Source organism: Pleurodeles waltl, chromosome 9, assembly GCF_031143425.1.
Source record: "Pleurodeles waltl isolate 20211129_DDA chromosome 9, aPleWal1.hap1.20221129, whole genome shotgun sequence".
NCBI classification, from domain to species: Eukaryota; Metazoa; Chordata; class Amphibia; order Caudata; family Salamandridae; genus Pleurodeles; species Pleurodeles waltl.
In genome coordinates this window covers 424,718,541-424,745,893 of record NC_090448.1, presented here as the reverse complement: position 1 = coordinate 424,745,893, position 27,353 = coordinate 424,718,541, and the positions used below count along the sequence as shown (strand labels likewise).

At 44.5% G+C, this 27,353-nt stretch overlaps 1 protein-coding gene across 2 annotated transcripts in view; it reads right to left on the bottom strand.

Moving 5' to 3' along the window:
• Positions 1-27,353, bottom strand: part of AKT2 (AKT serine/threonine kinase 2) — a 524,320-nt gene that overhangs the window by 123,799 nt on the left and 373,168 nt on the right. For both annotated transcript variants that reach the window (XM_069207237.1, XM_069207238.1), the window contains one exon: positions 9,014-9,082. In XM_069207237.1, coding sequence (XP_069063338.1) covers positions 9,014-9,082 — 69 coding nt within the window. The remainder of the gene's footprint in view (positions 1-9,013; positions 9,083-27,353) is intronic.

Below are 27,353 nucleotides of genomic sequence, written 5' to 3'. Positions count from 1 at the left end.
GTCTTCCAGTGTATGCAAGCAGCCCTCACTGCTGCAGCCTCTGACAGGATTCTGCCCTCCTGCTGCTTGACCAGCTCAAGCAGGGGAAAGCAGAACAAAGGATTTCCTGAGGGAGAGGGGTACAACTTCCTCTTCCTCTCACTTGGAAATATGTGTTACAAGGCTGGAAGGGGGAGCCTCACCACACCACCAGCTTACTTTGAAGGGCACATTTGGTGTCCTTCCATAATCCGGTTTGCACTAGTCCAGGGACCCCCGGTCCCTGCTCTGGTGAGAAACTGCACAAAGGAATAGAGAGTCACCACTCCCCTGTCCATCACCAACCCCAGGGGTGGTGCCCAGAGCTCCTCCTGGTGGCCACTTGATTCGGCCATCTTGGAAACAAGATGGCAGAGGCCCCTGGGAGCACCTGACTGGTCAGGTTAGGCAGATGCCGTTAGTGAACCCCTCTGATAGGTGGTCACATTGCTTTTTAGGGGCTACCTTGCCTGTTGGTCCCCATATTCGGCGTGCAAGACTCCACCAGGACTCCTCTTCAAAGACCTATTCTGCTCCTGGCCACCGGAACCGCTGCTGGACTTCACAGGAACCAAACAAGCCTGCAACACCGAGATGACCTCTCCTTGCAACATTGATTCCGTGGCTCCTGTCCTCAAATTGCAACAATTCCAAGGCTGTGCGTCTTCCAGAGTCCGCAAGACTTCAGCTGCACCAAAGAAGCAAGAATGAATCAGTCACTTTCCTGCATCTGCAGGCATCTAAGACGACGACATCTGGCTGCTGAGATCTGCTGTCCTCTGGACCTGTGAAGATTCTCCAACACAAGTGGTGGTTCTGAGGGGTCCTCTGGGTTGTGGACCGTTCTGTAACACGGCGACCAGCGAGGGACAGCTCCTAGGAGACTTTAGGAGCTGCAGAGGAGTCCCTGGACTCTACAGCTGGCCTTCATCCACCACAGTCGACCTGGATCTTCCCCTATACTAGTGTGGGTTTTGCCTTCTGGCCGCCTTGGACACTCCGGCAAGGACTGTGTCCCTTCTTCTACAGGTCCTCTTCATCCGAAATACACTGCTGGGTTCCACCATCCTGGCCCTGTTCTTGCAATACTGCAAATCCAAGTCCCCATGTTATCCTATGGGACGATCAGGTAACTTACTTCTGGTCACTGGCGGTCTTCTAGATACTTACATCTTGGGGTTCCATACTGTCGCAGCCTGTTTCTAACTACTCCAAATCCTCTGGTGGGGGGCCCATTCACTATTTTACAATAAGGTTTGACCCCCCCTTTAGGACCATTGCTACTTCTGGTGTTTTATGCTAATTCCTAGTACTCATCTGTATATATTTTGTGTGTACTTACCTCCAGAAAGGGTGGGATTGCCTATAATATTCTAGTTCACTGTTCTTGTAATAGAGTACCTTTATTTTTACAACACTGTGTGGTTCCTTTCAGGTGTGATATGTTACTGTGTGACTGCTGTGGTATTGCAACTGCTTCACACTCCTCCTGGATAAGTCTTGGCTGCTCACCACAGCTACCACTAGAGAGCCCTGGCCGCCTAGACAGTGTAACACTAACTAATAAGGGTTGCGTGGACTTGTATAAGGTGCCAACACCATAGGTGTCCACCACACACCAGATCAGCCTCCTCTAACAAGTATCCCCTAGCAGCCAGTTGGGACACTACATTGCCAAGAGCATCCTTACATGTAAGTGGAAATTACCTGTCCCTTTTCCACTCGTCGACAATCCATGTACACACAGTTATGACCGGAAAGCACTGCCTTGTGCAGGGAGGATATAATGGGTTTCCTCAAGTATTCCCTAGCAGCCAGTTGGGACACTATACTAACAGATTTACAAGCAGCGATATTGCACACCACAGATCCTGCTTCTTGATCGAGCATTGCGACTGAAGACACGGGCGCCCTTGGCTGTGACCCAACTGCACATTTGGGTGTGGGGCCCTGCTCTGCTCCTATTCCGTAGGTCTCCTTCCTTTTTTCCTGTATTGGTGTATCACAAGACGGTTTATGTTAAAATACACTGATGGGTGTGGGCCTGCTCCTTGTTTGAGTTTACTGTTCACTATATTGGTATTTATATTTCTTTGTATCTAACTGATGATTTCTATTGGCTACATTACTCTGCATTTCGATGTCCTACTTACAGATGTTACTGATGTCATATAATATGGGTCATAAATATTGCTGCAGATACTCCTTTATATATCCTCATATAATTTGCTACTATTGACTGCTTCTCACCCTTACAAGTAGTATTTAATGGTATGGTGATGCCGTCTTTGTGATATCTGTTATTAGGCTGTAAACATTCACCAAAAAGATCTAAACAAAAACATTACAAAGGTGAATGACAGCCATATGTATCATGTTGTGATGGCTGCAAGACTTTCTAGAGCTTTGGAGTGGTCTATTGGGAGTGCCTTGCTGATGCATTCACCGTAGGTGACTGATAAATGAGAGTCTAAGTTAGAATGCTGTAAGATTTTACATAAAAGAATAGATAGGTAGAGAATCAAAGTAGTGATGCAGAGTCTAGATTCATACTTACAATTCTTAATGAAACCCCACACTAGTTTCATATTTCATCTTTTAGCACATATGCCCAATAGAAAGCCATGTCTTTTGTCAGGTCCTATTTTGGAAAATACTAGATGACAAAAACCTGTATTAAACTGGAGAACAGGCCTGATCAATGTAAAGTGGGTATTTTACCAAGGTGATTATTTTGTAAGTCACCTATTGTAGGAAAGCTGCCTTTTTTACAAAGTCACCCCATCGTTTGCTGGACCCTATGCTGTTGCTGGACTTAGAACACTGTTCAGTTTATCCATGCTAAGCAGCAATAGAGTGCTGATACTCTCACTTTAAACAGTTTAATTGACGTATTTCTAATTGGCACATCTAACTTGCCTATAAGCCCCTAGCATAGGGTGTAGAAAGTGCACCCCGAGTCTGGAAGTTAAATGCCACTAGTGGACTGCAGAAGCTATTGTGCTATCAGCTAATTGCAGTACAAACAAGGCTTCTGTGACCTGACTGCTGCAGTGTGAATACTGCATTGGGACCTGTTGAAATAAACTTTCTTGACAATTAAAAAGCTCCCCTTTAAATATTAGCAAGTCAACCCTATGTGAGCCTGGTAGCCCACCTGGTAGGGTGCATGGTATTTAGAAGTAGGACAAGTAGAAATATGATACAGTACTGTGTCTCTACTATGACAGGCCTAGCTATCATACATAGAAAACCAAAGTAGAGGTTAAAATCTTAATGCTGCATCTCAGGAAAGGGTATACAATTAATCAAACCACTATTAATAGGGGAAAAGAAACTTTTAGAACGTTACCTTTTGCCTAAAGATCCTCACGGCTCATTTTCATTAGCTCTCCAGCAGCAGCTAGGCCAGTGATTAGCCTTAAATAGGTGTGAAATGCCTTACAGGTGCAAACAATTGGTTGACCTGAATGGGCAGAGATGACTCCTCTGAACTCAACAAAGTAACCGCTGTGGAAATCCTGTGACACCACACTGTCAAATCCTGCTTAACAGGACTGTTGAGACACATGTAACAACTGAGGCATACTTGTAAGGGAGACAACAGAAAGGCAAGACAAGTTCTGGGTATCAGGTGTCTGGATGCTGAAGGCCCTGCTTTTGTCCCACTAGATGTCTGCCTCTAGGTTTGTTGACCTGTACAGTGCCTGCTTCAAACTGGATTTTAGAATTAGATGTAGTAGGGTACCAGGATTACAACTGTACACCCCCACCCCCGTACAACCAAAGGCTTGTGCCACCTTGAAAATGTCATGAGATACAGCTTTTGGGGCCTATTTACAGTCAGGCAAACAAGAACCACTGGAAAATGAGGGGCTACCTGGGGAACTTCTTAACTCACTGGTTAGGGAGTACCTATGAGTCATCCCAACCCACTAGCTGCTGCCAAGCATAAATGTGGCACCCCAAGGCACCTTCATCAGAACCTTTTCTGGACCTGTGGAATGTCAGAAGAGGACAGGTCTGCTGTTTATGACCTGATCAGAGCTGAAGGACTGGGCTGCTCCTTCTTATACCGATGACAAAAAAGTGGACTTCACAGGTAGGCTGGCAGACCTCCTGCATGGCTACAGGGAATGAACAAGCTGCAGGAGTCCTTTTCCTGGAAGTACCCATCTGACCAGTTGCAACTGGATCTGAACTGGGCCATGCTGTTGGCCTCTGCCCGACACCCTTTGAGTCTCTAAGTGCCTCCTCTGAGATCCTGAGAGGCTTAAGAAGAGAACACCTATGGTTGATTTACACCTAAAGGACTAAGTCAAAGGGTAAAATCTTTGACCGGGATGAACCTGGTTGATGTATGCAACCTGTGCTCTATCATGGTTAGCCTGAAACTGCACTTAGACCCAGTGTCTATTGCGGCCATAAATTATCATTGTGCCTAGAGCTTTTTGGCACTATTTCTATATAAAACCTTAACAACTCATATCTACGCTTCCCCTTGTTGGAGCATTGTAATTTTGATGTCATTTTTAATACATTTTACTCTACATTTCTAATTCTGCTTGGGATTTTTATTGTTTTGTATTTTGACATTATTACTGCTGAGATACTGCCTGCACAAATACTTAACACATCACCCTTACTAAATCCTGTCTTCTCTGTGCCATAGCTACTAATGGTCTAAATTCAGGTTAATTTAGTGACTGGCAATGTTCTTCCTGACAGGGGTTGTGATTACTCTTAAGTAGGGACTCACCCACCGCAAATGATAATCTAATTTCTTACACCTATTCAATTATGGGAATAGTTACAGACCCTTAAAGAAGAGGATGAACTACTTGGTCTTCTGGGCGTTGTGTGGCTTGAAGATCTAGGGCTTTCAGTTTAGAATACAACAGAGATTAGGTGGGTACACACATGTACCTCCGTGAGGAGAGCAGACGCTGTCTGCATTTTGTTTATCCTCAGAAAAAATCCAAACAGTGCCTGGCTCCTTGCTGGGGTGCAACAGATGCAGATGTACCTCTGGTTTCCAGCAAGGAGCCAGGGCAGTCTTTGAATCCCTTACGCTCCAAAAACAAAACATAAAAAAACAACAAAAAAAACAAAAAAACCCTAATGTCTTTGGTTGACACCCACATCTATGTCCCCGACGAGGAGCCTCAATACAGTAGAGATTTCTTTTTAGACTCAGAAGAAATCCAAACAGCAGCCAATTAAAACTGCAACCATCGCCTTGGGCACAAACACATGTATGCATTGCAGAAACAGAGTATGGAACATCACCTGGATTCTTGGTGAGTCAAAGAAAGACGCCTGAGTAGTCCCGAACCTATGCAGCAAGCCTACCAATCCCAGACATTTCTGAAGACCAGACACCAGGATGAGTCCTGGGTGGTGTGACTCATGTGATAGTTCCATGTGTTCTTACCCAGCGTGCCCTGCACAGGTCAAATATTGGTTAAAACAAAGGAGTTTCTCACACTTGTGTGAAAGTTCTGGAATTTGTGAGGAACATCAAAACTCACCAGTAAGCGTTTGCACAACTTCAACCAATAAAAACAGTACCTCACACATGTAGGTGAGTTCATCATAACTGACAAGAACAGGTATGTGACTTTACTGTGTGAATGTGGTCATATTCCAGCTCCCACACACATACTCTTCATCTGGAGAAGTGTGGGGACACTGGATGGTAGGATTTTTGCCATCATCCCCAAGTTTTGGAGCTTTCCATCAAAGAAAAAGGGAAAAAGCTTTTTTTAACCAATACTTGAGCATTTGCAGGGGAATCAGTTTATTAAAATGGGTGGGATTCATGCAAGCCACATCAGTGTGGAATACCCTGTCTCTCTAGTTTTCAGAAATGACTGAAGTGAGTAGGTTCCACTAGATGCCAGCTGATCATGCACCCAAATGCAGTATGCAATCCCCTAGAATCGCTCCCTTCCCAAAAAAGATTTCCCTGGTGTATAGTGTCTGGATTGCTGTTCAAACCCTTTAAAAACGCACACATCCATGATAATTCAAGACAAAAAAGATCTAGGGAAACACAGATTTAAGTCAAGTCTTGGGGGGTTGCTCCGGCAAAGTGGAGACAAGTACCATGTTCTTGGAAAAAAATTAAAATGAGAAACACATTATGTTCAGTGTGACCTGTCAATCCTAGTGAGGGAGGGCAGGTACACAGCGACAAACTGTAGGATGTGACAATATTAAAAATATATGGTTGTGGTATTCTTCCGTGCAGTTCATCAGTGGTATCTGACAAAAGACCGTTATCATAAACTGGAATTTTCTGTGCAGCAGCTTGCCAAATTTCCAAAATTCACTACACCCAGATTATCACTTTTAGGCATGTTAAACCCAGAAAAAGTATAAAAATGCGACAAGTGTCATGTTCAAAGTGTACTACAGGCCAGGCCAGTCAAGGCAAGTGTAATCTGCCTTAACTAAATAGATTTTTCAGTTTACATAGAATTAGAAAATATCTAGTCATGAGACGGATCGATCAGCAAATAAACAGTGTACCACACACAGCGTTACCTGCCACAATTCAGTGATCTGCGACATTATTATATAATTAATTATGCAGACTGTGTTTCTAAGGAAAATGCACTTGTATTTGGTATGGCCAGGCTCCAGTCAACCAGGGAAACATTCCCTTGGTTAGAGTTCCAGGATTTATGTCTGTCCATCTGATAAACGCAACAATTGTTTTTTTATAAATTTGTTACATTACATGAAAATGACTCCACATTTTAATTTTATTTTTATGGCTGCAGTGAGATATTGTTGGAGTTTGCACTAATACATAGCCCTAAAGGCGTTGCAAACAATGTATAGTTTGTATCGGTGCACAAAGAGGTGCATGTGCTTGAAGAACCTAAACCCCAGCAGTGAAAGTGGTTAATGTATTCTGAGAGTCAGAGGTCAAACCCAAGTCATCTGAAAAATGAAGGCTTACGCTACAATCCTGCAATCGCATGTTATCATAAGAACCCAATATTCACGCATGTGTTTGCACAAGCTCTCATTACAAACTTCCTAACACTGCCTGGCGTGCTCCAATCCAGAGATTTTAAATTGTTCCACTGTGAGTTTGTTACGAATAGGGAATGTAGGCAGCTATTAACGTTTCAAAATTAGATCACTAAAAATAATAATGATGTGCATTACGAAGTTTAGAAGTCCCTCAAAACCGTTAAGTACCTGTCATGGTGACAAATGACAAGAGGGCAACAATGGGAAAAGTCATCCACCATTGTGCAATAAACGTGCCGGCAGTGGGGGGTTTCAAAATGGCAACCGTTAATATATTCAATACTTTCTGCATTCAATGTGGAGCCTACACATTTTAGGGCAGAACCAAAGTTGCTAACTGTCCAATCCATTCAAGTGGCAGAGCCCTGTACTAAAGAAATATTAAAACAAATATTGATACCCAAGTAAAAGGAGACATTTCCATTATTTTCAAGCTTTCGCTGTACCACTCAAAAGGACTATTACACAATACAGACCCTTGCCTGTAATCTCTCTTTCCATTGAACACACCATTTCATACCTAGCTGTAGAAAAGAATGCAGAAAAGTGCAGAACTTTCTAAATAACTGGCAGCTGCAGGGTGAAAGGTTGTCAACTTAAGTGTATTTTTCAGCACATCTGAGTGAGAATAACCATCGGCTGCGATTTACACCGTGAAGGCACCATTCTTAACTAAATTTTTCTGTACTTCTATTTGCAACCTGATACCTTCACTGGAAAGCATTTGGTGTTTTTTGGATACTTCCAACCTCTCGACCTGAGAGTATTACTGCCTGGTACTGGTTCACCACTGCGGGCACGTGGACATTCCTGTGATCATTTTGGTGCACCAAGCGCAGGGAGAGTATATTGTGATCAGTGATTCAATGTAAGATACAATGACTTGTGACTCATAACGAGTTAAATAAAGTTTGAATGCAATTTCCGACCACGTAATTACATTAGATACCCTACTTCCATCGTATGTGTAAGGTCTTGCATATATTTGGGGAGCCAAACTCGAGATTTGCTGTTTAAAATTCAGCCCAATAACTACAACCTTTTTGTAAATTAACCTTATTGCCGTTAACGTTACAATTCACTCTTTTGTTGTCGAAGTGTTAGTTGTGCTCTTTTAATGTAAGTATCTACTGCAGTTCATACAAACATTACTTTTGAACAGAGTCCCTCTTTTATTTCCAGTCTCTAAGATTTATGTTCACTCAAAACTGAAGGCTAAACGGATAGAGCTATGGCAACTGAATTCAAAGAGAGGAGCTGTGGTATAATATTTCTAGTTGATTTCAGTAGAGAAGTATGCTTTGAAAAATATGTTATAACAATCAGTGCAGGCTGAAGCATCCTTGCCTGTTTACTTGGCGCACCGTGGACCCAGAATGACAAGTCACAAAACCGCTCTGAATTCTGTGCAGCTAAAAAAAGAAGGACTCAGAACTCCATCGTCTCTTTATGAAATTATCTTCAGACTGTGTTCATACTATCTATGATTTGAGGGCCGTCTCTTTATTGCATATGGCAAACAAATACTCTGACCCACAGACACTTTTCTGCAAAAACACAAACCCCTGGTAAGCATGAGGTCAATATGTGCTTCAGTCTCATAGCAAACATTATGTATTCCTTTGAGGAGATGTCAAACACGTTTTTAAAAACACACGGTTTAGAATAAAAAAAATTTTACCGAGAAAAGGTTTTTGTCCATGCTATACCAAAAGAAAAGTTTTTTGTATCTCAGCTAATCTTTTGAGACACTAACTATTTCAAAGTAATGTAAACGTGTATTTTAAATACAAATAATTGATATTTTAATTTCTTAATGATGTTTTTGCACGAACACTGATTCTTGATGTCACAAAGCGAACAAAGTGGTAATGCTTTAGTGCAGTATTGTAACATTAAAACCTTCAATATAGACATACAAGTTAGCAAAAAGAAGTAAAACGCCTACCTCCCCACCGTTAGCATACTCCATCACAAAACATAGCCGATCACTTGTTTGAAAAGCATATTTCAGAGCCTAGAATTTAAAAACAAATTTAAAAAGTAATAAATTATACAGCAAGTCATCGTGACTGCAAAAATACACAACAACATTTCAAGTATCAAGAATGAAAGACTAAGGCAAATATATCAGAGGGCAACAGCAGAAAAGCAACACCTAGCGCACAGATGATTACAATAAAATTAGTTTCAGCATTCCTGCTCTTCAGCTTTGCAGGTCGTCTTTACAGTAAGAAGGCAGCCCAATTAGTGATGTAGAGATTTTTCTTACTCAAATTAGCCCAAAAGGTTTGGTTATCATTGAAAGTATTCCAAAATGAATAACTGAGAAATACACTGGCAGGCTATCCAGTCCATACTAGGATAATTTTCGAGACACTCTTACATTTAGACGTGCTAGATAGAAACTCTGTCGCTTTTAAGAATCTGACGTAAATGTCGCAAACAGATATTAGATTCAATATACTGTCAAAGAAGTGCTGCCACTGCAAATGCAAGAATAATGAAGTATTCCCTTACCCTTTGTGACGACCCCTCCCTTGCGTGCAACCAACATGGGACAGACTGATGGAGGATTAACTATCACTTCTCGGCCAGGAAGTGACTGCTCTGTTGCCCAAGGGAGCCCTAGCAAGTTCAAGAAGCTCATGCCAGCTCGGGTACTGTCTGCCCTCGACCGGGAGACTGGATGATAGTGTTGGACTTGCAGGACGTGTACTTTCACATCGCCATTCTGCCTGCACACAGGCATCACCTGCGGTTCACGGTGGGCTAAGAGCACTTTCAGTTCACCTTGCTCCCCTTTGGCCTTACTAGCACCCCTCACGTGTTCCTCAAGGTGATGGAGGTAGTTGCAGCTCATCTGACAAAATCAGGGGGGCGAGTCTTCCCCTATGTTGACGAATGGCTGTTGAAGGCGGGCTCACTGCAGGCTGTCGTTTACAATCGATATGTCAAAGTCACACCTGATTCGCTCTCAGATGCACCTTTTTCCATCAGAGCTGGTCTGGAAACTGTGCAGTTTCGGGTTTATCCTCCTGAACGGCAAGACCAGGATATTCATGCTATGACATGGATGTTTCAGCCTCAATCCTAAATTTCAGTGAGACTGACTGAGGCTGCTGGACTGCATTGTCTCCTGCATCCTGTGATTGACATACGCCCGCTGGCATATGCAAGCTGAGCAGTGGGACCTGAAGTTCCAGTGCGTACAAGATCATTGGAATCTCTCTCAATAGTCCAGATATCGGTGGGAATTGCAAAAGATCTGCAGTGGTTGCTAACAAACTGCAATTGGGTCAGCTGCAGACCTCTCTCCCTTTCCCAACCAGATCTAACAGTAGTGACAGATACGTCACTCCTGAGATGGGACGGCCATCTCCGAGAGGTGGCGATCAGAGGACTTTGGTCTCTGACAGAATCAGGACTTCACATCAACCTGTTGGAGCTCCGGGCAATCCGACTGGGATTGAAAGCCTTTCTATCCTTCATCGAGAGATGGCTAGTGCAGGTGTTCACGGACACCACCAACATGTAGTATTGCAACAAATAAGGCGGGATAGGGTAGTGGACCCTTTCAAGAGGCCCTGCATCTCAACATGGCTGGAACCTAATGGCATATCCCTGGTGGCTCAACACCTGGCGGGCTCTCTGAATGCCAAAGCAGACAAACTCAGTCCACGATCCCTCATGGATCATGAACAGCGTCTCCATTTGGAGATGGTGCAAGGTTTATTTCAGCAGTGGGAAAAGCCTTGGTTAGAACTGTTGGTAACAGCAGAGATTGCACAATGTCAGCACTTCTGCACACTGGAGTTTTCAAGTCGGCTCTCGCTCAAGGGCGTTTTTTCTCGAGTAGCGCTCTGGCCTCTTGTATGCTCATACCATTCCTGCCTGGAGTTCTCAAGAAGATTAGGAACAACTGGGCATAAGTCATTCTTGTGGCTCCAGACTGGGCACAGAGAGCTGCTTAGGATGGCCCTCGATCCTCAGATCAGGCTGTCCCTTAGGGAGGATATTTGGTTGCAGCAGCAAGGGAGGGTCCTCCACCAGAAACTATCAATTATTTACCTTCTTGTGTGGAGATTGAGTGTTGGCAGTTATCAGCTTTCAACCTTGCTCCCGAAGACTAACGGTATCTTGGCAGCCAGGTGTCCCTTCACCAACACAGTATACGCCTGCGGTTGGGAAGAATTTCCCAGACAGATCGGTCGCCTTTCTGCTCCCCTTTCTCAGGTTCTCCTGTTCATTCTTTCTCTTGTCCAGCAGGGCTCTGCTCTGAGCACTCCTAAGGGCTAGCTCTCTGCTATTCCTGCTTTTTTTGTGGTTGCCTGACCAGCCATCATTCTTCAAATACCCTATTGTAAATAGGTTCTTGAAAGATTTGCAACAGTTGTATCCAACTTCCCCGTTCATTACGCCCCAGTTGAATCTTAATCTTGTCCTTACTTTTCTCATATGTGCTCCCTTTTAGCCATTGCACAATTGCCCACTCAGGCTCCTTACCATCAAGATGGCCATTCTCATGGCTATGACAACTGCCTGAAGGGTCAGTGAGCTTCAGGCTTTATCATCCAAGTCTCTTTTCCTGAACATCTACCCAAACTAGTGCTCCGTACGAGAGCTTCCTTTCAACCCAAAGTGGTCAATACCCTACAAGTAAGAAAATCCATAACTTTGCCTACTTTTTACTCACCGCCACATCCCTCTAAGGAAGAGGATCGACTTCACCGTCTAGATGCAAAAAAAGCCTTGTCCTTCTGCCTTGATGGCATGCAAAAGTTCTGGGTGGACAACCAACTCTTCATAGGTATGTGGGAGCAGAGAAAGGACAGGCCGTGCAGAAGCAGATCACCACAAGATGGATCGTGCATCTATGGCGGGGTGCATGGTATTTAAGAGTAGGACATATATACTTATTGTTTTACATGTCTTGGCAATGAAAAAACTTTAAAGTCATTTTTTCACAGTAGCAGGGCTATATCTCCCATATGTTAACTCTAGTTTTAACTATTAAATTCAGTTTGGGAATAGCTAGAAATGTATTTCAAGGACTCATTCTAAAAGTGATTTATATAAAATCCAACTTAATAGTTAAGTTAGATTTTATATTACTATTTTGAAATTACACTTTAAGTTGTCATTTTCCTCCCTAAAACCAAAAGGCTTTCCTGCCGTGAGATGTGTATTATTCCCAGACACTAGACAAAGGGGGACAGGGGTCTCCTCTCTCGGCAGGATGGCCTCGGGTTGTACCCAGCCCCTTGCTGAGCTTCAAAGGATGCACACCCGGTCTCTGGCAGATGAAGCTCAATTCTAAGCCTGCTCCCTATTCTTTCCCTTGTCAGGCTGGTTCCAAATCCAGAGGAAGGGGAGGAACCCAATAGAACTGGTTTAAGGACTGGACAAAAGATTGCCCTCCACCCACAGGCTGGCACTGGGCATAAAAGTGGACGCACATACCTCTCCTCTGAACTCTTCTGGACATAAGAATGCCCTGCTTTCTGAAGAACCTAAAGGAAGACTGGATCTGCTTTCCCTGAACCCAGGACCCCAGAAGTGACTGGAAGGGTCAGCTGGCTGACCTCCTGTTTATGTTACAGGGGACACAACAAGCTTCCAGCGGTGCATCTCCCTGCAACTGCCCAGCTGACCAGTTCTATCTGGACCTGCTTTGAACCCTGTTGGGGTGAGTCCCAAACCCCAAGTGGTGCCCCACAGGTCACAGACACCTGGCTTGTGTTAGAGAGCATAGATCTCCTGTTCACAAACTGGAATAAGTGGGACTCAGAAACCTTGACAACTTTCTGCCTGGAGAACCCAAAAGAGACTGGGGAGACATCAAAGCTGCAGCACTCAACAATGAATCACAGGTTGGAGTTTCACTGGGGCCGACAGCAAGCAGAATCTGAAAGACATACAAGCCTTCATAGACAAGGGCCTCGCCCGCTTGCCACTTCCCCACCTTCATAGACAACACATTGCCTATAAGTTAAGCCTGACTAAGTTTGTTCCAAACTACCAGAGGATTAAGCACAGGTTAAGTGACTTGAGTGGCTCACCCTGATAAGGATTGTGATTATTAATTGAAGTGGCTTACAGCCATTATCTGAAGGTGGTCTGACTGTGGTGAGCCCATCTTCAACAACCAGCCATTTATTTAAGGAAGTGTGGCACTCCTGACTACCTCCAAAGATGGGCAGCAACCACTGTCCTCACCTTTGAGAATATCCATGGAGCTTGTTAAACTGAAAGTATTTGTGGCTCATCTTGAACAGCATGTAGTGTCTGTGGGCTTGCAGGTCAAGGATGTGAAAATAAGATTTATGCAGGTCCACGCCACCATCCAGCCTCTGGGATCCAGAGCAGATAGAATCTGGGTGAAGTGAGTATTTTAAAATTGTCTTTCTGCAGGAAGGTGTTGAGAGGGCAACAACCTAAAATAGGATGGGGGAGGTTGGCAGGGGGCAGAGGATTGAGATTAGCAGAACTCCTGGTGCCCAAGTCCTCTCTGTTGCCTCCATGGCCTAGTAAATGCCTGGAAGACCTGCTGTGAGGGGCGGTGGAGCCTGACATTGTCTACACACCAAGCTACTGGTATATCCACAAAAAATATTGACGTTTTTGGGGTGGATTGCCTGAATACAGCTGAAAGGCCCAATGACCATGCCATGGCTTGGATACCCTTAAAATGCTCTAGGGTGGACTCCCAAGCAGGCAGAAACACATATCCATCAAGAAGGCCTGGACATCTCCGGATAAGCCAGGGGACCTCCATCCAGGCGTGTTGTGGGAGCACCAAGCTGATTCCCATACCCTACCCAGACAAGCTGTGTTGTCCAGGCCAGAACGATGACTAATTTAACCACATCTAACCATACTGAATAGTTTTGGCTAGGGAACCATGTAAGTGTTCTGGGAATTCAGGTAAGCTCTTACTCACCATGGCCCATAGTGCTTGGAGCAGCAACCTAGTAGACCACCTGCGTTAACCAACCTCAAGGCAAGGCTAGCTGAGGACATTCAGTTACCAAATGTATCTATTTATGGCTTCATGTCCGAGGGGGTGGCTGAGAAGGCTTCGGGCTCACTCTACTGCAGACCCCTGGGCCACAAGACTTTCAGGGTTGGGTGTGGAGTTAAAAAGTTCTGGTCTCCTGAAGAAGGTCTGTGGGGGCTGTCGGTTGAATGGGGGACCACAACATGGCTTAGCCCAAGTACATAGCGATGTGCTACTGACAGCTTCACTGAAGGGCAAAAAAGGCTTGGTCAGGGCCTGACCAAGCTGCAGGACCTTTATTATCAACAAGCCTTTACCTCTATTGGGGGAGGTAGAGGTCAAGGACCTTAGCAGCCCTCATAATCAATGTACTAAAAAGTGTTTTCCGCTGCTGCTGGACCGCGAGGGGATCAACCCATCAATAGGTGATAAGTACCACCCACTGGCATCCTATAGATCCATGTATCAGTTAATCACAGGGTGAAAGAAACTCTTCATCATCTCTACCATAGTTATCTCCATAAGGTTGGCTCTGATCAAAGCCAAAGCCACAAATGTGGTGTTATGTCCATGCACAGTTGTGGAACTGTGACTGAGTACATTGGTTTAGTAAAGGCTGTGACAACAATATCTGGAGGGGGTAGAAGTAGAGATGATGCCACCTCATCCTCACCACACAATGTGATATGGTTCGTAATATGGTGCTGGTGGTGTCAGTTCCATTGTCAATGTTAGCAGCAGTCCAAACACCAGTGCGAGTTGAAGTGGCCCAGACAGTGTTGAGGGTGAAGCCATGAGGTATATCCAAAGTGGAGTCCCTGCAGATCCCTGAAGCCTAAACCTGCAGCAACACCACAGATGGATCCAGGAACTCTGATGCATTAGGACCAGGGATGGAATCAGCTTCTCGGTGTTACAGGATTGAACTAGAGGTGCGAGTCCGCTCTCTCTGGAGTATGAAGGTGGCAGGAAGGGGCTGAGTCACGCATGACTTACGTTTTTTCTTCGACTTACTCTAAAACTTTGACCATGAGGAAAACTGGCCTCTTGAACAATTACGAGCAGGTCCTCGATTCTGACCTGGAGCGTAACCAGCAGGGAGCCTTTGAGTTTTTCGCCATGAAGAGCTTCAGCTCACATTCTTGGATGGTTGTAGGGTTCATCTGGACACATTTACCGCAGGAGTTGGAGCTTTGCGATGAACCCAAGCATGAGAGTGCTTGTGACAGTCCCTACAAGGTTAAAACCCTTTCGTTTCAGGGGGTGACTTCTCCACACACAAAAAATTTAGAAGAAAATCTCTTCACAGAAAGAAAGAAGGATGGATGGAGCTAAGCTCCAGTCCTGTTACTGAAGGAGCAGAAAGAAAGAAAGACTAGCACTTGTGGCTGGCTATGTTAGGCACTTCTGGAATGGACTGAAGCCTCATAGCACCACCTATAGGTACGCAGGAAAAAAAACTCCAGATCAAGTCTGGCGCTTTGAGAAATTTACAAGGTGGGAAATCTGCAGTTAGAAATATCCATCAGAATGGTTACAACTCATTTACTTTCCTGTCCCCTACCTGTGTCTTCTTCCTGTCCTATATCCTGCCATTGTCATGTCTGTACCACTCCTCTCTGACACCAGTCTGTGCACTATTCACTTTCTTCTTTCCAGTCAAGGAAAGAATATAAGAGCTACCCGGGGCAAGAGTACATGATGCCAAGAGACACATCATTTGAGTTACCCTGCATAGTGTCCAGGGAATGGGCACTGCATCCTGCATTAAGCCCTGCCTTCTTGATCCAGTGCTGCTTTCTAACCTCTAGACCCATGTACTTCTCCCACCCCTGGAATGTGCACTACTACCAACCCTACAGACCCATGGAACCAACCTTAAGTGCCCATTTGGATCCAGAATTGCCAATGCCCCCTTTGACTATTCACTGCTTCTTCACCATCCCACACTGCTTCTTCACCATTTGGACTTTGTGCTGCATCTCCTTCTCCTGGAATCTGCCCTGCTTCTCAGTCCCCTAGAGCCAACACTACTTTTCCATTCTTGGACCCTGTGCTGCCCCATCCCACAGGACACTGTGCAACTGACACAACCCCCACCCCAATAAACTCAGAGCTTCCTTTCATTAGTCCTCCACTACTGCTTTTCTTTGGTCACCTAGTACCTGCCTTGCTCCCCTTAAATGCAATGATGTGCTACTTTTATCCTTTGGTGTGACACATCAGAATACACTGCTGTAGCTTGAATTTGCATATCGAAATCCCAGAGAATGCATGCAGCTATTCCTCAACTTTTATAGAACGTGGAAAATCATCACAACATGAGGAAAGCAGCACAACTTTCTACTGACCCCAATGCACTGATGGAAAATATATTGTTGTGCAAGCATTCATGGCACCTGCAAAGGTGGAAGGTGACGTCTGAACATGTTGTGGTCCTGTGGCAAAGTGACAGAGGAGATAAGTCTATTCTAAGCCTATAAAAGCTTATTCTGGAGAGGGACAAGTGTTCATAGCCTCTTCCTTTTTCAACAAGGTCAATAGACGTCTGGAAAACATGCAACAATTTATGGTTTGCAAGTTGAAGGCTTTTTGGAGGGACTTGGGTACAATCCGATTAATGGTCCTTATGCTGGACAGCAGTCAAGTAACAAGTGACATATATATATATATATATATATATAAAATGTCACTTACCCAGTGTACATCTGTTAGTGGCATGTTCTGCTGCAGATTCACATGCTGTGCATAGTCTGCCATCTAGTGTTGGGCTCTGAGTGTTACAAGTTGTTTTTCTTCAAAGAAGTGTTTTCGAGTCACGGAATCGAGTGACTCCTCCTCTTCGGCTCCATTGTGCATGGGCATCGACTCCATGTTAGATTGTTTTCCCCGCAGAGGGTAAGGTAGGAGTGATAGAGTATAAAGAAAAGAGATGTCCATGCAAATGGAATATATATATATATATATATATGGAAAATGTCACTTACCCACTGTACATCTGTTCGTGGCATGAGACGCTGCAGATTCACATGCTGTGAATTATCCTGCCATCTAGTGTTGGGCTTGGAGTGTTACAAGTTGTTTTTCTTCGAAGAAGTCTTTTCGAGTCATGAGACCGAGGGACTCCTGCCTTTCGGCTCCATTGCGCATGGGCGTCGACTCCATCTTAGATTGTTTTCCCCGCAGAGGGTGAGGTAGGAGTTGTGTACATAGTAAATGTGCCCATGCAATGGAGTAAGTATGTATGCACATAATGTGTATAAGAATAATATATATTTACAAATTTACAAGTTTCATTCAACTTATAACGGCTACAGGCTCCCGGGGAGGTGGGAGGGCGCATGTGAATCTGCAGCGTCTCATGCCACGAACAGATGTACACTGGGTAAGTGACATTTTCCATTCAATGGCATGTGTAGCTGCAGATACACATGCTGTGCATAGACTAGTAAGCAGTAATCTCCCCAAAAGCGGTGGCTTAGCCTGTTGAAGTTGTTTGAAATAATGTTCGTAATACAGCCTGTCCTACTGTGGCTTGTTGTGCTGTTAACACATCTACACAGTAATGTTTTGTGAATGTATGAGGCGTAGACCATGTGGCTGCCTTACAAATTTCTGTCATAGGTATATTCCCTAAAAAAGCCATTGTGGCGCCTTTTTTCCTAGCAGAATGCGCCTTTGGTGTAATAGGTAGCTCCCTTTTTGCTTTAATATAGCAGGTTTGAATACATTTCACTATCCATCTGGCAATGCCTTGCTTGGATATAGGATTCCCTGCATGAGGTTTTTGGAAGGCTACAAATAATTGTTTTGTTTTGCGTAACTGTTTTGTTCTATCAATGTAATACATTAGTGCACTTTTGATGTCTAACGTATGTAAGGCTCTTTCTGCTACTGAGTCTGGTTGTGGAAAAAAGACTGGGAGTTCCACTGAATGGTGATATAACTTTTGGTTAAAAAAATTGGATTTGTACGGAGAACCACTTTATGTTTATGTATTTGTATAAAGGGTTCTTGTATAGTAAATGCTTGTATTTCGCTTACTCTTCTAAGAGATGTGATAGCTATTAGGAAGGCTACCTTCCAAGTTAAGTATTGCATTTCACAAGAGTGCATGGGTTCAAATGGTGGTCCCATGAGTCGTGTTAATACAATATTGAGGTTCCACGAAGGGACTGGTGGTGTTCTCGGGGGTATGATTCTTTTTAATCCTTCCATAAATGCTTTGATGACTGGGATTCGAAAGAGCGATGTTGAATGTTTAATCTGCAGATAGGCAGATATTGCTGTGAGATGTATTTTAATAGAAGAGAATGCTAGGTTAGATTTTTGTAAGTGTAATAAGTAACTTACAATGTTTTTTGCCGAAGCACGTAGTGGTTGAATTTTATTACTGTGGCAGTAGTAAACAAATCTTTTCCATTTGTTTGCATAACAATCTCTTGTAGTAGGTTTCCAAGCTTGTTTAATGACCTCTATACATTCTTGTGTAAGGTCCAAATTCTAAGACTTCAGGAGCCAGATTGCTAGATTGAGCGATGCTGGATTCGGGTGTCTGATCTGTTGTTTGTGTTGGGTTAACAGATCTGGTCTGTTTGGTAATCTGACATGAGGTACCACTGATAGGTCCAGCAGTGTTGTATACCACGGTTGGCGAGCCCACGTTGGTGCTACGAGTATTAGTTTGAGTCTGTTTTGACTCCGTTTGTTTACCAGATAAGGAATGAGTGGGAGAGGGGGAAAAGCGTAAGCAAATATCCCTGACCAACTCATCCATAACGCATTGCCCTTGGACAGAGGGTGTGGGTACCTGGACGCAAAGTTTTGGCATTTTGTGTTTTCTTTTGTTGCAAATAGGTCGATTTTTGGTGTCCCCCAGGGTAGAAAGTAATCTTGTAGGATCTGGGGATGAATCTCCCATTCGTGTGTCTGTTGATGATCTCGACTGAGATTGTCGGCTAACTGGTTTTGAATCCCTGGGATGTATTGTGCTATTAGGCGAATGTGATTGTGAATTGCCCAATGCCAAATCCTTTGTGCTAAGAAACACAGTGACGAGTGTGTCCCTCCTTGCTTGTTGAGGTAATACATTGTCGTCATGTTGTCTGTTTTGACAAGAATGTGTTTGTGGGCTATCAGTGGCTGAAATGCTTTCAATGGTAGAAACACTGCCAACAGTTTAAAATGATTTATGTGCAGTTGTGTTTGTTGAACGTCCCATTGTCCCTGTATACTGTGCTGGTTGAGGTGTGCTCCCCACCCCATCATGGAAGCATCTGTTGTGATCACGTATTGAGGCACTGGGTCTTGGAATGGCCGCCCTTGGTTTAAATTTATAGGGTTCCACCATTGAAGCGAGAAGTGTGTCTGGCGGTCTATCAACACTAGATCTTGAAGTTGACCCTGTGCTTGTGTCCATTGAGTTGCTAGGCACTGTTGTAAGGGCCGCATGTGTAGCCTTGCGTTTGGGACAATGGCTATACATGAAGACATCATGCCTAGAAGTTTCATTACAAACCTCACTTAGTAGTGTTGGTTTGGTTGCATGTTTAATAATATATTCTGGAAGGCTTGTACTCTTTGTGGACTTGGAGTGGCAATCGCCTTTTGTGTGTTGAGTGTTGCTCCCAAGTATTGTTGTATTTTGGGATGGTTGTAGATGTGATTTTTGGTAATTTATAGAGAACCCTAGTTTGTGTAGTGTTTGAATAACGTATTGTGTGTGAAGCAGACACTGTTGTTGAGTGCTGGTTTTTATTAACCAATCCTCTAAGTATGGGAATACGTGCATGTGCTGTCTCCTTATATGAGCGGCTACTACTGCAAGGCATTTTGTGAATACCCTTGGGGCTGTTGTTATACCGAATGGTAACACCTTGAATTGGTAATGCACGCCCTGTATTACAAACCTTAAGTATTTCCTGTGAGAAGGATGTATGGGTATGTGGAAATATGCATCCTTGAGATCTAACGTTGACATGTAGTCTTGTTTTTTGAGCAAGGGAATCACGTCTTGAAGTGGTACCATGTGGAAGTGATCTGATTTGATGTAGAGATTCAGTGTTCTGAGGTCTAATATGGGTCTCAACGTTTTGTCTTTCTTTGGCATTAGGAAGTACAGGGATTAGACACCTGTTCCTTTTTGATGGTTGGGTCTAATTGTTGTTTGGACATATTGTGTGCTCTTGGGGGCACATCTGGTGGGAAATTTATGAATTCTATGCAATAACCATGTTGGATAATGGCTAGGACCCATGCGTCCGTAGTTATGTTTGTCCAGTTTTGATAGTATGCAATAAGTCTCCCCCCCACTGGTGTTGAGTGTTGGGGGTTTGTGACATTGAAGTCACTGTTTGGCTTGGGGTGTTTTAGGGCTTTGGAATTTCCCCCTTGCTTTTGGGAATTGTCCTCCCCTGTATGACCCGCAAAACCCTCCTCTCTGGTGCTGCCCCTGATAGGTGGGTCTGGCTTGTGAGGTGGAAGGCTCTGTGGTTTGGGAACGAAACCCTCCTCTAAACTGTGGTCTTCTAAAAGTGGCCCTGCTTTGTGGGGAGTAGAGCGCGCCCATGGCTTTAGCTGTGTCTGTGTCCTTTTTGAGCTTTTCGATTGCCGTGTCCACCTCCGGCCCAAACAATTGTTCTTGGTTAAACGGCATATTTAACACAGCCTGCTGGATTTCCGGTTTAAAACCCGAGCTCTGTAACCATGCATGCCTGCGAATGGTTACCGCAGTGTTCACTGTGCGTGATGCTGTGTCTGCAGAGTCCAGAGCAGAACTTATCTGGTTGTTGGAAATCGCCTGTCCTTCCTCAACAACCTGTTGGGCAAGTTTCTGGTGTTCCTTGGGCAAGTGCTGAATTATATGTTGCATCTCGTCCCAGTGTGCCCTGTCGTAGCGAGCCAGTAGAGCCTGTGAATTGGCAATCCGCCATTGACTGGCTGCCTGTGCTGCCACTCGTTTGCCCGCAGCATCGAACTTCCGACTTTCCTTGTCGGGCGGTGGTGCGTCTCCTGATGATTGGGAGTTTGCCCTCTTTCTGGCCGCTCCCACGACTACCGAATCTGGTGTCAGTTGCTGTGTTATAAACACAGGGTCCGTTAGGGGAGGTTTATATTTCTTCACCACTCTAGGCGTGTTAGCTCTGCCTTTTACTGGGTCCTGGAACACCTGTTTGGCGTGCTTGAGCATGCCTGGGAGCACTGGCAAACTTTGATAAGAGCTGTGAGTGGATGCCAAGGTGTTGAATAAGAAGTCATCTTTTTTCGGCTCTGCATGCATAGCTACATTGTGGAAGGTAGCTGCTCTTGATAACACCTGCATATATGCCGTGCTGTCCTCTGGTGGTGATGGCCTTGCCGGGTAACAATCGGGACTGTTGTCGGAGACCGGTGCATCATACAAGTCCCATGCATCCGGGTCATAGTGTCATCCCCGTGTGTGTTGGTGACTGCATTGGGGGTGTTGTTACGGGGGACAGCTGTGGTGAGTGCAGTGGAGACGGCTGTGGCGAAAACCTTGGTGGTGGTGTTCTGTCTCTAGCCACCTTTGCCTTGGGCTGCGCATTTCCGACTCCTGGAATGCTAACTTTCTCTTTATTTTTATTGGAGGAAGAGTTTGAATTTTACCAGTCTCTTTCTGGATGTGCAGCCTCCTTCGAGTATTGTCTGGCTCTCCCATACTTAATTCCTGCTCAAATGTATGCCCTTGTATTTGGCTGGAAAGTCTGTGCTATTCTGTGTAGGAGCCTGCTTTCGGCTCCGAGGCCGACTTTTTCGGCACCGAAGGTTTCGGACCAGACTTTTTCGGCTCTGAGGAAACCTTTTATTTTTTTTACTTTGGGCGTGTCGCCTTCTCGGTGCCGAGATGGTTTGGAGCCGGTATCTCGACCGGAGTTGGATGTCTTCAGCTGTTGGGAGACCTTTTTCGGTGCCGATGGTTGGTCACCGTGTTTTCGGGTAGAGCCATGGCCTGTTGGCGGTGGCATCCCCTTGGTCTTGATAATCTTGGAGTGGAGCTTGGCCCGGGGAGGTTTACTCACAGTTTTTTGCTGTGCCTTCGGCTGCTCACTTTCGGAGTCGTCCGATTCCGATTCTTGAATGGAGATTCTCTCCTCTTCCTCGACGTCGATCTGTTCGGCCGGTGTCGATGCCATCTGAAGTCTTCTGGCTCTTAGATCGCGTAGGGTCTTCTTCAAACGAAATGCCCGACAGGCCTCGCAAGTATCCTCCCTGTGTTCCGGTGATAGACACAGATTACAGACCAAGTGTTGGTCTGTGTAAGGATACTTAGCGTGGCAATTCAGCAGAAGCGGGAGGGGGTCCAGTCCATGAGTTTCGACGATGGACGCGGTCGGGCCGACCAGGTCCCGGTGAAGAGTGGAAGCCCAGAAGGGCCGCCGGAGCACTTCTACAATCAGTGTCGATGTACTAACACTAAACCGGTACCGAGCGCAAACAATACCGTCTAATTTTTCGATACTTAGCTAACTTTCCCGATTCGAAATACGAAGCGAAGAGGAATACCCCCGAACCCGATGGCGGAAAGAAAACAATCTAAGACGGAGTCGACGCCCATGCGCAATGGAGCCGAAAGGGAGGAGTCCCTCGGTCTCGTGACTCAAACAGACTTCTTCGAAGAAAAACAACTTGTAACACTCTGAGCCCAACACTAGATGGCAGGATAATGCACAGCATGTGTATCTGCAGCTACACATGCCATCGAGAAAAAAAAAAATATATATATATATATACATACACAAGTGAGTGTTGAACTTGAACGGCTACAGGCTCCCGGGGAGGAGGGAGGGTGCATGTGAATCAGCAGCGGAACATGTCACGAACAGATGTACACTGGGTAAGTGACATTTTCCGTTCTATGGCATGTGTAGCTGCAGATACACATGCTATGCATAGACTACAAAGCAGTTTTCCCTCCCATAAAAGCAGTGGTTAGCCTGTAGGAGTTGAAGTTGTTTGAAATAATGTTCTTAGTACAGCTTGGCCTACTGTGGCTTGCTGCGTTGCTAACACATCTACACAGTAATGCTTGGTAAATGTATGTGGTGTTGACCAAGTAGCTGCTTTACAAATTTCAGCCATTAGTACATTTACTAAGAAAGCCGTTGTAGCCCCTTTTTTTCTTGTGGAATGTGCTTTGGGTGTAACTAAGAGCTGCCTTTTAGCTTTAAGGTAACATGTTTGGATGCATTTTACTATCCATCTTGCTAAACCTTGTTTTGAAATGGGGTTACTAGTATGTGGTTTTTGGAACGCCACAAATAGCTGTTTTGTTTTTCAAAATGATTTTGTTCTATCTATGTAATACATTAAGGCTCTTTTAATATCTAATGAATGCAGAATCTGGCTGTGGGAAGAAGACTGCTAGTTCTACTGTTTGATAGGAAACGGTGATACAACCTTTGGGAGAAATTTAGGGTTAGTTCGAAGTACGACTTTGTGTACTTGTATGAACGGTTCTTGAATTGTGAAAGCTTGGATTTCACTAACTCTTCACAATGAAGTAATTGCGACTAGGAAGACAACTTTCCATGTTAGGTATTGAATCGGACATGAGTGCATAAGTTCAAATGGTGGGCCCATAAGTCGTGTGAGCACTATGTTTAGATTCCACGAAGGTACTGGAGGCGTTCTAGGTGGGATGATGCGTTTTAACCCTTCCATGAAAGCTTTGATAACAGGGACGCTAAATAAAGAGCTGTGTTGTATATTTTGCAAGTACGCAGAGATTGCATGAGATGTATTTTTATGGATGAAAAAGCTAAGTTTGCTGTTTTGCAAATTAAGCAAATAACATACAATGTCTTGTATTGATGCTGAAAGAGGGGTAATTTGTTTAGATTGACAGTAATGCACAAATCTTTTCCATTTGTTGGCATAGCACTGCCTGGTAGTGGGTTTTCTTGCTTGTTTAATTACTTCCATACATTCAGTTAGTAGTTGTAGGTACCAAAATTCTATGACTTCAGGAGCCGAATCGCTAGATTGAGGATGTTGGGATTTGGATGCCTGATCTGTTGTTTGTTTCGTGTTAACAGATCTGGTCTGTTTGGGAGTTTGATACGTGGTACTACTGACAGGTCTAATAGTGTTGTGTAGCAGGGTTGATGTGCTCACGTTGGCGTTATGAGTATCAGTTTGAGCTTGTTTTGACGCAGTTTGTGGACTAGAAATGGAATGAGCGGGCGAGGGGGAAAAGGGTAAGCAAATATCCCTGACCAATTCATCCATAGAGCATTGCCCTTGGATAGGGGATGTGGCTACCTGGATGCGATGTTTTGGCATTTTGAGTTTTCGCTGGTGGCGAATAGATCTTTGTCTGGTGTTCCCCAATGTTGAAATATATAGGTGAAGCACTTGAAGGTGAATCTCCCACTCGTGTGTTTGTTGATGATCCCTGCTGAGAACATCTGCCAATTGGTTGTGTATCCCTGTAATGTATTGTGCTACCAGGTGAATTTTGTTGTGGATTGCCTATTGCCAAATTTTTGGGGCTGGGAGGGAGAGTTGGGATGAATGGGTCCCTCCTTGTTTGTTTAGGTAATACATTGTTGTCATGTTGTCTGTTTTGATAAGGATATTCTTGTGAGAGATAAGAGACTGAAAAGCTTTGAGTGCTAGGAATACAGCTGGCAACTCTAAGTGATTTATGTGTAACTGTTTGTGTTTGGCACCCCATTGTCCTTGAATGTTGTGATTGTTGAGGTGTGCACCCCAGTCAATCATTGATGCATCTGTTGTATGGTCTGAGGCACAGGGTCTTGAAATGGCCTCCCTTTGTTTAGGTTTGTGGAATTCCACCATTGAAGGGATATGCATGTTTGGCGGTCTATCAACACTAGATCGTTAAGTTGACCCTGTGCCTGTGACCATTGCTGTGCAAGGCACTGTTGTAAAGGCCGCATGTTTAGTCTTGCATGTGGGACAATGGCGATACAGGATGCCATCATGCCCAATAGTTTCATGACAAATTTGACAGCGTGCTGTTGGGCTGGCTGTATTTGTGGCACTATATTGCGAAATGCTTGTATACTTTGTGGACTTGGGCTTACAAGCGCTGTTGCCCCTAAATACTGTTGAATTTGCGCAGGTTGTAGGTATGATTTTTGGTAGTTTATGGAGAACCCTAGGTTGTGTAGTGTTTGTATTCCATAATGCGTATGGTTTTGACACTGTGTATGACTGTTGGATTTTATTAGCCAATCGTCCAGATATGGGAAGACATGAATGTGTTGCCTTCTTAGGTAGGCTGCAACTACAGCCAGGCATTTTGTGAATACTCGGGGAGCTGTTGTTATTCTGAAGGGTAACACTCTGAACTGATAATGCTTTCCTTGAATCACAAACCTGAGATATTTCCTGTGCGCTGGATGGATGGGTATGTGAAAATATGCATCTTTGAGGTCTAATGTTGCCATGAAATCGTGCTGTTGAAGTAGTGGGACAACATCCTGTAGTGTTACCATGTGAAAGTGTTCTGACAGGATGTAAAGACTGAGGGTTCTGAGATCTAATTTTGGACTTAAGGTTCCGTCCTTTTTGGGAATGAGGAAACAGTGAGTAAACTCCTGTTCCTAGTTGATTTTGTGGCACTGGCTCTATTGCTTGTTTGAGTAATAGAGATTTTACCCCCTCTTGCAACAGGGCGATATGTTGTGTGGAGAGGTTGTGTGGTTTTGGTGGAATACTTGGTGGAGTTTGTGCCAATTCTATGCAATAGCCATTGCGGATAATTGATAATACCCAGCTGTCTGTGGTAATGGGTAGCCAATTGTGGTGGAATCTTTGCAGTCTTCCCACCCACGGGTGAGGTGTGAATTGAGAAGGGATGGATCAAGTCACTGCTTTGCCTGTTGTGAGGCTTGTTTTGCTGACAGATATTTTCCCCCGCCTCTCTAAGTGCTTTTGAAACCACCTCTTTGATATTGAGGTTGGTAGCCCGACTTTGTTTGTGAGGTGGATGCCTCAGGTGTTTGGGTTCTAAATCCACCTCTGTATTGCGGCTTAGGAAAGGATACCCTGTATTGTGTAGTATACAAAGCACCCATGGCTTTAGCTGTGTACAAATCTTTTTTCATTGTTTCAATAGCCGTGTCCACCTATAGGCCAAAAAGCTGTTTTTGGTTAAACAGCATATTGAGTACAGCCTGTTGTATTTCAGGCTTAAATCCTGAAGACCTAAGCCATGCGTTTCTTCTTAGGTGACAGCAGTGTTGATGGTTCTAGCTGCTGTATCTGCAGAGTCTAGGGCTGACCTGATCTGATTGTTTGTTTTAGTGTTACCCTTCCTCAACTATTTGTTGTGCCCTTTTTTGTTGTTCCTTGGGGAGATGTTGTATTATGTCTTTCATCTCATTCCAGTGGGCTCTATCGTATCTAGCCAATAATGCCTTAGAGTTGGCTATCCTCCAATGGTTGACTGCCTGAGATGCCACCTTTTTGCCCACAGCATCAAACTTTCTACTCTTCTTGTCTGGTGGGGGTGCATCCCATGATGACTGCGAGTATGCTCTTTTCCTGGCTGCGCTTACCACTACAGAGTCTGGAGGCAATTGTTGTGTGATAAAGGCAGGATCAGAGGGAGGTGGCTTATATTTTTTCTCCACCCTAGGAGTGATTATTCTAGTCTTAACTGGCTCCTTGAATATTTGGTCAGCATGCTTTAACATGCCGGGGAGCATGGGAAGCGACTGGTAAGTTGCATGTGTAGGGGAGAGTGTATTAAAAAGGAAGTCATCCTCTAACGGCTCAGTGTGCATGGCGACATTGTGATAGGATACCACTCTAGCTATGACCTGAGTGTAGCCTGTACTATCCTCTGGTGGTGATGGCTTAGAGGGATAGCAGTCTGAGTTGTTATCTGGAATGGGATCTGGATCATAAAGAGCCCATGGATCCACACTGTCCTGCTGTGAATCAAATGAATGTGCTGGTGAATGCACAGGTGTAGGACTAGTAGGGGGGAGAGATAAGCAAATGAGGAGACTGAGGAGGAGAAAATTGAGGAGGTGGAGGTTTCTCTTTGGTTTTTGGCATTTTAGCTGGTGGCTGAGCAGTGTCCAATTCTTCCTGAAAGGCTATATTCCTCTATCTTTAGAGGAGGTGCTGTTATAATTTTGCCAGTGTCTTTATGGGTGTGAATCCTGGCTTGCCTTTCATCTATTGCCTCCATTTGTGAGTGTTCCTCAGTCAGTTTATGGCTTTCTGTGAGTGCTTGTGAAAGTCCATGTTCCTCCGTATAAATTGGCCTTTTCGGCTCCAAAGCTTTTTT